General features: G+C 38.6%; 1 protein-coding gene across 4 annotated transcripts in view; it reads left to right on the top strand.

Moving 5' to 3' along the window:
* Positions 1–11,555, top strand: part of KDM7A (lysine demethylase 7A) — a 91,897-nt gene extending 80,342 nt beyond the window's left edge. For 3 of the 4 annotated variants that reach the window (XM_015448136.4, XM_065542671.2, XM_074036136.1), the window contains 6 exons: positions 1,222–1,319; positions 1,808–1,956; positions 2,087–2,295; positions 4,715–4,797; positions 7,200–7,473; positions 8,075–11,555. In XM_015448136.4, coding sequence (XP_015303622.2) covers positions 1,222–1,319; positions 1,808–1,956; positions 2,087–2,295; positions 4,715–4,797; positions 7,200–7,473; positions 8,075–8,169 — 908 coding nt within the window. In that variant the 3' untranslated portion in view covers positions 8,170–11,555. Of the gene's footprint in view, positions 1–1,221; positions 1,343–1,807; positions 1,957–2,086; positions 2,296–4,714; positions 4,798–7,199; positions 7,474–8,074 lie in introns of all 4 variants that reach the window. The other variant, XR_012432927.1, reaches the window with a different exon arrangement.
* The last annotated feature ends 1,111 nt before the right edge of the window (positions 11,556–12,666 follow it).

The following is a 12,666-nucleotide window of genomic DNA, read 5'->3' as shown; positions in this document are numbered from 1 at the left end:
AGTTTAATTTAATTTTACATATAACTTCAGGTACCATGTATATGGTTTTCAGAATTAGGAAGTATATATGATTAGCTAATCTGAAGCTGTTAGTAATCCATGTATTGTGGTTTTAATTGATTACTTGTTGACAAGAAGGTCTTTACTGGGTTATTAATTGGTTATCATCAGTATGGCAAAATAGTAACACTCCTTCTCCTTAAGGTCTTTCTTCTTTGAGTTAAGCCTTAATTTCTCAACATATTTCAGGATCTCTGTATTCCTTTCTATTTTAAAAAGTAGTTCGAATGAATATTTTGGTACTTGACAAATAAATGTTTCAGATAACTAACATTTAATCCATGTTGAACACCCCAGTTCCTGCTAATTTGAGTAAAATTGGCACTGCTGTAGTTGGTGACTCTGCCTTTGCACACATGCCAGGTGCTAATCAATAGGAATCCATCGAACCATTGCTCTATGTCAGTGCCTCATGAAAGAGAAAGCCCAGTTTATAAGCATGTTGAATTCACTATCTACGTGAATGCTTTTTTTTTTTTGAGATGGAGTCTCACGCTGTCGCCCAGGCTGGAGTGCAGTGGCCGGATCTCAGCTCACTGCAAGCTCCGCCTCCCGGGTTTACGCCATTCTCCTGCCTCAGCCTCCCGAGTAGCTGGGACTACAGACACCCGCCACCTCGCCCAGCTAGTTTTTTGTATTTTTTTGGTAGAGACGGGGTTTCACCGTGTTAGCCAGGATGGTCTCGATCTCCTGACCTTGTGATCCGCCCGTCTCGGCCTCCCAAAGTGCTGGGATTACAGGCTTGAGCCACCGCGCCCTGCCATGAATGCTTTTTATGTTTGGGAAAGTTATCTTTTTGTTTTCTAATGATACAACTAATGCAAAAGGAGAAGTGTGAAACGCATCTAGTAGCTAATTTTAGTTTCAACATTTTTCTTCTGGAAAGAAATATAAAACAGTCAATGTATCCAAATAAGGAATATATAATTATGGAAATACCACACTTAATATTTGAGAATATACTTCAGTCTGTATCTTGGCCAATTATGGAGAAAGACCTTAAGGGGAGAAAGAATAAAGAAAATAAAAGTGAAAAAGGAAGGTAGAGCAAGAGATTGAGAGACATCACAAGCTGGGTGGACTTTAAATATCACTTTGTCACCTTGTTCATCATAGTCAAATGACTTTCTATTTTTCTCTCATCTTTTCATTCTTTTTCAGGGTTTTTTACACGTGTGAAATCAGAACTCAGGAGTAGATCATCCGGATATTCTGATATTTCTGAGTCAGAAGACTCTGGACCCGAGTGCACTGCACTGGTACGCCTGAGACCCCGTGGCTTGTACGTTATTTGATGGAAAGATGAGCATCACGTAACTTCTCCTGGAAGGAAGGCAAATGACAGCTTTTCTCAAAGCTTGTCTCTCTGACTTATGTAGCCCAGGGTCTTCTGTGGTGGTCAGTGTACACACACGCCATCATGTGACCATTCACATTTGAGACATAGAGCTTTTGTCTGATTTTGGAAAGGGTAGAGGGAGAGACTCCTTTGCTTATACTATCCTTGTTTCATATTTCTCATGGATTATGTTTTATTTTACCTTGAAGCTTATACTGTGTATTTTTTTAAGGTAGTATGTTCAGCTAGTTAATAGAGATTATCATTTTTTTCCATGTGAAATACAGAAATAATTCCATGATAATTAAGATTCTGACTTTCCCTAGATGTATAAAATCTTTTTGGACTAATTTATACAGACTTGGTCAATTTCTTATGTAGCTTTGTTTCGTGTAATTACTATCTCAGAAAAATAACTTTACCACTGAAGAGTCTGAAAGTTCAGGTGATGAAAAGAAACAAGAAATAACATCCAACTTTAAGGAGGAATCTAATGTGATGAGGAACTTCCTTCAAAAGAGCCAGAAGCCATCTAGAAGTGAAATTCCAATTAAAAGGTAGGCTTGCTGATAGTAGTAAGTCTTACTATATTGTAAGAAATACTATGAAAATTTTTTTTAGTTTTACATTTTACCAAAAATGTCATCAGAAAAAATAGACTCCGTTTTTGTGTCATCTCCTCTTTAGGGAATGTCCTACCTCGACGAGCACAGAGGAAGAAGCTATTCAGGGCATGCTGTCTATGGCAGGGTTGCACTATTCCACTTGTTTACAAAGGCAGATACAAAGCACAGACTGCAGTGGTGAAAGAAACTCTCTCCAGGATCCCAGCAGCTGCCATAGCAGTAACCCTGAGGTTAGGCAGTTGTATCGCTATCATAAACCAGTGGAATGTGGTAAGAAACATAAAATATCCGTCTCTAAAAAGTAACATATGGTGCCCAACTTAATGGCTCAATAATCCTCATTTAGGTTAGAGATTATGAATAAGCATCTTTAGTTGGAAATGTGTTAAGAAGGTTGACCAAAAAAAAAAGCACAATGCTGACATATCATGTAAGATGGAAGCAGAAGACCTCAAAATGTAAATTACTTGGGATTGACAATTGCGTTCACTAGCATCATTCTTCCATTGTTACTGCAAGCTAGTTAGTATTATTTCCCTTTTACAGACAGGTTGATCAGAGTGGAAGGAGTGTTTTGGTGCCTTAAATGGTCAACTAAGCTTGAACAATCAGCCCTTTTTCCTTTTATGAGAGGAAAAACAAGTTTTGAACTGTTTCTTTCTGATTGAGGCTATTCTTTCTCCTACTTGAAAAGAAAGTATTAGGAAAAGAGAATGGACTCAGTGGCAGTGTTAGGCATGCCACATAGTGTTTTCTTCTTTGTGCCTTTAAAGAAAATGTTTGTATCCCAAAAAGCCTGAGGACAACTGGGGAGAAAATAGTACTATATTAAAATTGAATGCTTATATAATAATTGTGTTTGATCCTACCCGAGGAGCCTGACATCCATTTCACTGAAATAATTTTTATTTATTTATTTATTTATTTATTTATTTATTTATTTATTTTGAGACTGTCTCACTCTGTTGCCCAGGCTGGAATGCAGTGGCACAAATATGGCTCACTGTAACCTCAACCTCCAGGGCTCAAGCAGTCTTCCTGTCTCAGCCTCCCAAGTAGCTGGAACTACAGATATATGTCACCACACCTGGCTAATTTTTTGATATTTTGTAGAGACAGGGTCTCAACTATGTTGCCCAGACTGGTCTCCAACTCCTGAGCTCAGGTGATCCTCCTGCCTCTGCTTTCCAAAGTGCTGAGATTACAGGTGTGAGCCACCATGCCTGGTTATTTCACTTAATTCTTAAAACAATACTTGTAGGTAAAATTACTCCCATTTTACTGGTAAAGGAAATAAGACTTAGTAAAACTAATTTAACTTAACTTGTCCGTACTTCGCATAGCTATTATTCAGTGGTATTGGAATTTGAAGCCAGGACCATCTGATCTCAAAGTCTTTGCTTATTGTATAAGAGGAAATTGAAGTTTGGAGAGAAAGTTGCCTAAAGTTGCGTTGGTAATGGAATAACTCAATTTCAAATCTGGGTTTGCCTGTTTTTCTACTGCACCATTTTGTCTTCCTTTAGTCCTTTGAACACTTTCATGGAAATACTGCAAAATTCAGGCAAATACCTGCCTTTATTCTATGTGGAAAAATGTACCATTTTTAGAGAGAATTATTGCATTGGTTTTACATATACAATAGGTGGCCATAGAATTTGATTCTATATCGCTGGGCGCAGTAGTTCATGCCTGTAATCCCAGCACTTTGGGAGGCTGAGACGGGCGGATCACCTGAGGTTGGAAGTTCAAGACCAGCCTGACCAACAAGGAGAAACCCCATCTCTACTAAACATACAAGAATTAGCTGGGTGTGGTGGCACATGTCTGTAATCCTAGCTTACTTGGGAGGCTGAGGCAGGAGAACTGCTTGAACCTGGGAGGTGGAGGTTGCAGTGAGCCGAGATCACGCCATTGCGCTCCAGCCTGGGCAATAAGAGCGAAACTCTGTCTCAAAAAAAAAAAAAAAAAAAAAATTGATTGTAGATCTTCCAGCATGTAGCCCAAAACCCATCATATAAAGACGGTCTTTGAGGCTGGTCTGAGTGTGGTGGTGTTTATAACTAATTGATCACAAACAATTATAGATTTATTTGTTCCTTCTCCATCTCACTGCTTCACTTGTCTAGCGAATGAATGAATAAATGAAGACAGTCTTTGAGAGAATCAAAAGAATTAGCATAATAGGTTATGAGCTGGTGACTTTTTGTTTTTGAGAGGGAAAGACATATAGTGAAGGTAAAGGTATGCAAATAAGTATCTAAAGAGTTAATGTGTTTTTAAATAAAATGTCAACATAAATTTGCTTTTTTTTTTCACCCCCAAGATGGAATCTCACTCTGTTGCCTAGGCTGGAATGCAGTGGCATGATTTCAGCTCACTGCAACCTCTACCTCCTGAGTTCAAGTGATTCTTGTGCCTCAGCCTCCCAAGTAGCTGAGATTACAGTCGTCTGCCACCACACCCAACTAAATTTTGTATTTTTAATAGAGATGGGATTTCACCATGTTGGCCAGGCTGGTCTTGAACTCCTGACCTCAAGTGATTCACCTGCCTCGGCCTCCCAGAGTGTTGGGATTACAGGCATGAGCCACCGCACCCAGCCTGCTTTCATTTTTAAGCATTAGGCTAATTTTGTCATTTCATATCAAGTTTGTGCAAAGTTAATTAAACTAAAACTTCTCTTTAGGATACCATGTCAAGACTGAAGATCCAGACTTGAGGACTTCCTCCTGGATTAAACAGTTTGATACTTCCAGATTTAATCCTCAGGTATATTCAAAGTTTGAAACGTTAAAAGGAGATTTTAAATGGTCATTAACGTAGTTTTTGCTTTCTTTTTTAAAACTGTAACAACCAGTTATCAACTGCTAGATCTAGGCAGCCAAAAAATTACAGTTAAATGCACATTTGAACAATTGTCCATTTTGAGAGATGCCGAAATGATGACTAACATAAGGCTCATGGATAGAATGCCATCTGGAAAAAAATAATTTATTCAAGGAAGCAGTTAAACCACTGGCTGCCAACTTTGCCCTGTAGGTTATATCGGTTAGATTGAAATATTCAAGGAAAAGAAGAATATCATATCTTTTTAATCTCTGATCTGTTTCTTGAACAGTTTTGGATACCAAATTTCTTTGAGCATTTGATGAAAGTTACAGATTATCTTTCTGTCAAAAACATCCATGATAAACACAACTTTTGCTTACATTACTCACCATTTGTGCTACTACCACCCCCTCTTGCCCCAGACCATTCATTGATTCCAGATGAAGAACCGTTGCTATAAGAGAAAAACCTGGATGTTTTAGGATCCCAGAATATTAATGCTTATGCCAAACAAAATGAGCCCAAAGTAGCAGTTTTGAAAAAACTAAAACTTTACCAGCAGCACCGAACAAGGAAAGTGATACAACCTTTTGCTGCAAACGCTGGAAAACGGCAACCAAAGAAAGAAAGTTCTCATGTGGCACTGTGGGGCCCCAAACCCCTCTACCCTAAGCACACGTAAGAAAGAAAGTATATCAGCAAAGGCAGAAATATTGCCTCTAGTTCTCCTTTAAGTGAAGAAACATTTGTGGGTGAGAAGAGAAGGAGGGAAGAGGAGACAGGGGAACTTGAGTCGACTGTTTAAGAAGTGAAGGGGAAATCTCTTGTGAATAAAGCTTTCACATAGCACTGAAAGACCTCAGCAGAAGTGAAAAGGGCCTCCTGGGTTTTGCCATCTTCCAGAGCCCTGGGTTGACTGGAGGAATGGACTACAATCCCTGCAGGAGGAGATATCTGTGTATATAGACAGAAAAGACTCTACCCCTAAATATGGAACATCATGAATCTCTGAGTAGTGGAATTATGGGTGGTTTTTATTAATTTTTTAAAATTTGGCTTATCTATATTTTTTAAATATTTAAGCAATTACTTTTTTTTTTTTTTTGGAGACGGAGTCTCGCTCTGTTGCCCAGGCTGGAGTGCAGTGGCCGGATCTCAGCTCACTGCAAGCTCCGCCTCCTGGGTCTACGCCATTCTCCTGCCTCAGCCTCCCGAGTAGCTGGGACTACAGGCGCCCGCCACCTCACCCGGCTAGTTTTTTGTATTTTTTAGTAGAGACGGGGTTTCACTGTGTTAGCCAGGATGGCCTCGATCTCCTGACCTCGTGATCCGCCCGTCTCGGCCTCCCAAAGTGCTGGGATTACAGGCTTGAGCCACCGCGCCCGGCCAGCAATTACTTTTATAAGAAGAAGAGGCAAGTTTTGTTTTTTTTTTTAAAGGAAGGCTTTGTGAGTATACGTTCTTTGACTAGACGTATACATTCCAGAGTCAAAGGTCATAAGAAATCTCATTATACTTTTCAGTATATAATTTTATAGTGCCTCACTGTAGCTGGTCATAAAGTTTATCACTTATTAACACTATAGGATTCATTACATAATGTAAGCTATTATTTAAATCTGGCTGTTCTTTTTATAATTGTTTTTGAAAATAAATGAAAACATAGAGGACGGATGATTAGCATAATGAAAACTGGTTTCATGAAACATTCACACTGTAGTGTACTCTGTTCACATCTAGTCTGTTCCTTTCTCTTTTTAATGCTGATTATGACACTCTCAGTTAATTTCAAGACTCACCAATCAGTAGCGTTTTTTTGCCCCCTGAAAGTTTACTCAATAGTCTTAAGAGACTGAAAGAGTGGTTGTAGTAAAAGGAAAACACCAAGCTTGGGACTCTGGATCTAAGGATTTCCTAGCAAAAAAATACAGTGGAGATGAACCTGACAAAAGATAGATTCTAAAAAAGAACATGGCACATGAGAGGTCCAAGGGAGCTGTGACGTGTCAAGGAAGTGGGAGATCCGTTCCCCCAGCTCAGGGTCCCTGTGTGGCATGTGCTCACTGAGCGGAGTAGCAAGTAGGGCGTGTTGCCTGTTTACATTGTTTTCTCTCACTCTCTCTCTTGCCGCCTTAACTTACGATGCAACTTCAAGACCCGAGTCCTTCAGAGCTACTGAGATGACATGATGCGGGAGTGGTCATCTGTGGCTAATAGATGTTAAGAAAATCAGAATTCAGTAGTTTGTTTCTTCTCTTACTTGACTTTGCCAATGCATAGAGAGCTTAAATACCTCATTTAAACCCTAAAAATTCAGCCTCATTTCCTTCCTCCTCCTTCAGGATCTAAGTAGAAGCCAGAAATGCATCAAAAAGGAAGGTTCATCAGAAATTAGTCAGAGGGTACAAAGTAGGAATTATGTGGACAGCAGCGGCTCAAGCCTTCAGAATGGAAAGTATATGCAGAATTCAAACCTGACTTCGGGAACATGCCAGCTAAGTAATGGCAGTCTAAGCCCAGAAAGGCCAGTTAGTGAAACTTCCTTCTCCGTGCCCCTTCACCCCACCAAGAGACCGGCATCAAATCCACCACCTATCAGCAACCAAGCAACAAAAGGTAACTTTCACACACGTATAGAGGAAGTATATTTCTGACTGTATGTGATGGTCATCGTGGCAGTTGAGGTGTAGTCTCTACACTCAAGTTGTTCAACATCTCATGCATCGTGATGCCAGTATACACAAGCTACTACAGGAACAAAGAAAAAGGATCCCCAAATCAGCTCTGAGGAGCAAAAGACATCCTAAAATCAGATGCTCAGGGATTAGCCAGGCTGAATTGGGGAAAGTGACAAAATAGACAGCTTTGAAGGCAGAGGATTGAGCCTGAGGCAGGGCACAAAGGGGAGAAACAGGATATGGGGTATTTGTGAAGTGGTAGTCTGTTTTGTTGCCTAAGCATAGTGTAATGCAGGATAGGGAAGAACCCAGGCTGAAGAGCAGGTAGACCAGACGGTGGGAAGGCCTTGGGAGTCTTGTGAGGGCCTAGTGTGCTGAGGTGGAAGGGTTTTAAACAGCGGAAGTCTAGAAGTACGACTTTGTCCATGCAGAACACCTGAGGGCTGGCTTCCCATAAAGAAAGCTCCCCCTGTAGTCTTCCAGGGGCTCTCTTAAGTGTGCTTTTCATTGTTATTTACACTTCTTTTGGTGTTTTATAGGTAAACGTCCAAAAAAAGGAATGGCAACAGCCAAACAACGTCTTGGGAAGATCCTTAAGTTGAACAGAAATGGCCATGCACGTTTCTTTGTGTGACAGAGCTGCCGTTGCAGCCATTCTTCCCTTTGGAGACCAGTCTAGGGGTGCAGGAGCCTGGAGCTTCCGCTGTCCCCTTGCCTGGAGCAGTTTGTGTGTATAGTAAGAACACTGCCCGAAGAACAGAATGAACCCGATGCTGCATTTTCACTGTGCCACACCCACTCAGCAATAACCATTTTGGACCTGGTGGGGGAGAGGAGGAAGGAGGGTAGAACCTTAAAAAGAGACCTCGAACTGGAAAGGGTCTCTTGTCAGGGCTTGAATTTTATTTTGTTGTTGGTAGTGTCTTGATGTATTTTCAGTGGTAGGGTAAAGAATTATCAATAATTTATTTAACAGATTTTTTTTTAAAGTTAACAGCTTTTAAATTCTTTTTTTAAAGCTATTTATTTGGAAGATTTCTGGAGAAATATCTCACTAATTTAGATGTAAGAATGTGAAGGTTTTTAAATTATTTTTGATAGTGTGTGTGTTACATGTGGGGAAGAGCCACAGTAACAGTAACTAGTCTGGACTCTTAAATTTGATATTCAGGTTAAAGTCTTAAACAGGGATTTGATGCATTAATTATTTTAAATTAAGATGTATATGAAAATCATTTTATTTTATATATTTCATGTGTTTTTTATAAGCTATTAGCTTCGCTTTTGCTAACATCCAAGGTGCATACTGTTATCCAGGTTGATTACCTTATATCCCACCTTCCCTCTGCACTCCCTATCATTTTGTGATGACCCAGTGAGACTCTTCTCTTTGCAGGGAAATACTTTCTTAGCCAATGTGTAAGAACTCCATAAAAGATCCCTCATTTCTCATTTCGTTTGACATTGTGATTTTCTTCTCAATATTAAAAAAAATAGGCTTTTGCATTTTCATTTCTGCTGATGATATCTGGGTCCCAAAGAGAACAGCTTTAATATCTTTTTCCTACTTGTGGGAAAAGTATTATAAGTTTGGTTAAATTGTCATGTTTATAGTTTTTCCAAATACATTTGTAACTACAACAGGCCTTCTCCGTACTGCTGGTGTTGGACAACAGGACTGACACCTGCTGCGGAGGTTATATCTTATGATGCTTTTATTCTCCATACCTGATTTGTTGGAAAATGTTATTTGACTTAGGATATTCAAATCTGCATAATAAGCCGTAATATAATAGGATTAATACTACATTAAGTTGTATAGAAGCAAGCATGTTGGAATAGCTCTTTTGTGTGTATTTACTTTTTTTATTTCTTAATTTTCAAAGAATTACTTAAGATATGGATTTGGAGTAAAATAGGTGCTTTTGGCAGTTTCTTCTATCTATCCTAACCTGACCAGTGCATATTGAGGTTAAGTATCTGGTTAAACTTTAAGGTAATCACTTATTTCCTTTATGTATGATTTTTACTAAATGCCAGTTTTCAGTTGCTTTTAGTAGCTTCTATTTTCCCTTTTTTCCCTCAATGGCATAAAAATAAGTGATTTCTGGGGATGAGGCAGAAATGTTCCCAAGTCTGACAATAGAGCATTTTACAAATTCCTACAAAGAAAATACAGACAAATAGATAAAATTTATTTTTATGGAGAAGAAGTATGGCCGTATTGTGGATTGTCTTTTTTTACTCAGCAAGATAGCAGGACTTACCCTTCTCTATTAAGTATCACTTGAATTGCTAAGAAGAAAAAAGTCTGTACCATCATCTTTCATGGTTGCATTCAAATGTGTATTTTCAAAGAGAAATACTTCTTAGTGTCCCCATTCCAAAATGTCATGGGATAAATATGAAATAGTTTATGAAGTAGCCTTTCTGGTTCAGAGTGACTGGACCAAAGTCTGAATCTTATCTGGGTATCAGGAAAAATAATTTTTATGGAAATCCTCAGTGTCTATTAACAACCCGTGTAAACCCTGTCTACACTATGCCAAAACCAGTGGAAAGATGGGTAGAGTCATCTTATCTCAGGATGTCAAATATCTGGGTTTGACTGATTCTCCTACCTTCCCACACAGTGTATTCTTGTGATGTGTTGGTTTTCTGTAGATCCTGAGTTGGTGTTACAATAGTCATGTTTTTATTTGAGGTTAAGAAATAAGAGGTATAAGAGCTATAATTTCCTTTTCCTGTTATATTATGATCTGGGTTTTCTTTTTTCCTTTATGTTTTTCACAACTCTGAATATTTTCAGTTTATTTAGCCACAAAAATTAAAATGAAAATTTATTTTTATGAATTAAAATGAAATTTAATTTATTTTTATGAATTAAAATTGTGGCCAGTATCCACTGTGTCCTTAGGCTGAGAAGTACTAATTTTGAGTAGCCTGTATGTGGAATTCTAAAGTGAAGGTACTGTGGATTCATTTTTAGTAGTTTTAGCCCCTTAAGTGTGGCTAGGTTAGAAAACTTTCAGCAAGGTAATAGAAGCACTTGAATAGAATCCATGTATCTTTTTCTGAATTGGTGAAAATTCAGCCATTGATCTGGTGACTCCTAGTCAAACCTCTTATAACATTACTGGCCGTGATGCATCCCTTTATCTCATGGAAATGACTGAACTTTGTGGTAACTGCTGCCAGTACCTGGGCTTTATTAACAGTAATAGAGAACCTCATTTATACCATACAGACACAGCAACTTAGGAAGACAGCATTGATAGCATTTAGCTAGTCGTAAGCAAATACAAATATGTAAAATTGAAAATCATGATTTAACATATGCAGCTTTAATAATAGTAATAGATGATAATTTTCCTGTATTGTTTCAAATAAGTGACTGTTCAGCTGGGATCCACTGGATTATAATTCACAATGTCACATAATATTATGCTTTTCAATATTGATGAATGATGTAAACAATATAAAGTTGGCAGTTTGTAGTAGTTCAGTATCCTAGAAATACGTTGAACTTCGTAAGTATCAGTTCATTTTTAAGCATACAGAATTAAAGATTCTGACTGAACTCATAAACTCAGAGGAAACAAGCCCATCTTTATCACTAATTACTTAGCTTGAATACTTTTCTATTTTTAAATAATCCTAATTATTGCCTTTTCAATATAGTCTACTGTATTTATTCATATGGGATCAACAGGTATTTATCAAACATCTACTGTGTGCCCAGCACTACCTAGTACTGTGGGGGAAGATAAAGTTGCAGTTGTGGTCTCTGCCCTTGAAGGTATCTTCTCCAGGAAATTAGCAGTATTATTTTCACTTCTAAGCAAATGTGAGCAAAAGAGGACCCCTGTTCATTAAAAAACATCCTGAGGGCTGGGCGCCGTGGCTCATGTCTGTAATCCCAACACTTTGGGAGGCCGAGGCAGGCGGATCACAAGGTCAGGAGTTCAAGACCAGCCTGGCCAATATAGTGAAACCCCATGTCTACTAAAAATACAAAAATTAGCTGGGCATGGTGGCAGGTGCCTGTAATCCCAGCTACTCGGGAGGCTGAGGCAGGAGAATCACTTGAACCTGGGAGGCAGAGGTTGCAGTGAGCCGAGATCGTGCCATTGCACTCCAGCCTGGGCAACGGAGCGAGACTCTGTCTCCAAAAAAAAAAAAAAAAAATTCCTAACTTTTTTAGTTTCAACTGAGATATGCCACTGTAGAAGTGAAAGTAATTTCACATTTAAGAAATGCTTCAACTTGGTAATTAATATGGTCATACAGGGACTTGGTATAGCATGCAAGGAAGCAGAAGACCTGGGCTTTTGTCCAAGTTCTGCCACTTAGTTATCAGCTGTGTTGTAACCTTGAATAAGTCACTTACTCTTTCTGACTCTTAGTTTCCTCATTTGTAAATTTGGATTAAAGTGTTTATTATGATAATCAACTAAGAAAAACAATCTATTAACACTTCATACATACAGAGAACTTATCATTAAGTTAAAACTGGTAATTAACGAATGCACCTTTATATATATTTTTAAATGAAAACTAATACTATTCATGGTGTTTATTTTATATCAAATATATGCCTAGAGGCATGCTACTTTAAAAATCCGAGGAATCTCCAACAAGGTGCTGGATTAAAATCAGAATTCGTGCTTGAAGTGGAAGAAAAATGAGGTTGTTTATGGATAAGAGAGTGACAATGTGTATCCTCAAGTACGTTAAGATGATTTAACTGAAAGATGGCTTTAGGTTTTTCTTGAAGAATTAGGAAAGTACCATCCCCACAGATTCTGCATACTCTTCAGGTACTATATAAAGGTGAAGGAAGTCATGGAATTAAAATGACTTAGAAACTCCCCAGGGAACTTGTCAGGCGAATGAGGTGGTTAGAAGGGTGAGAATGCACAAAGACAGCTGCTCTGGGTTGGGTAACAACAGCTTGCTTGGTAGAGAGAAGCTACTGTAGGAAAGGAGGCTCCACCAGACGTCTGCAACAGACAAGATTCTTTCTGCCTTTTTCAAAAGATGCTCTCTGCAGCAGTAAGACTATAGGTAGAGTTGATTGGAATAATCATGTGACCCAGTATGCTACTGCTAGGCGTAATTATCAAAAATT

This window comes from Macaca fascicularis, chromosome 3 (assembly GCF_037993035.2).
Source record: "Macaca fascicularis isolate 582-1 chromosome 3, T2T-MFA8v1.1".
In the NCBI taxonomy this organism is placed as follows: domain Eukaryota; kingdom Metazoa; phylum Chordata; class Mammalia; order Primates; family Cercopithecidae; genus Macaca; species Macaca fascicularis.
The sequence above is the reverse complement of the archived record's forward strand: the minus strand, read 5'-3'. Positions and strand labels throughout refer to the sequence as shown.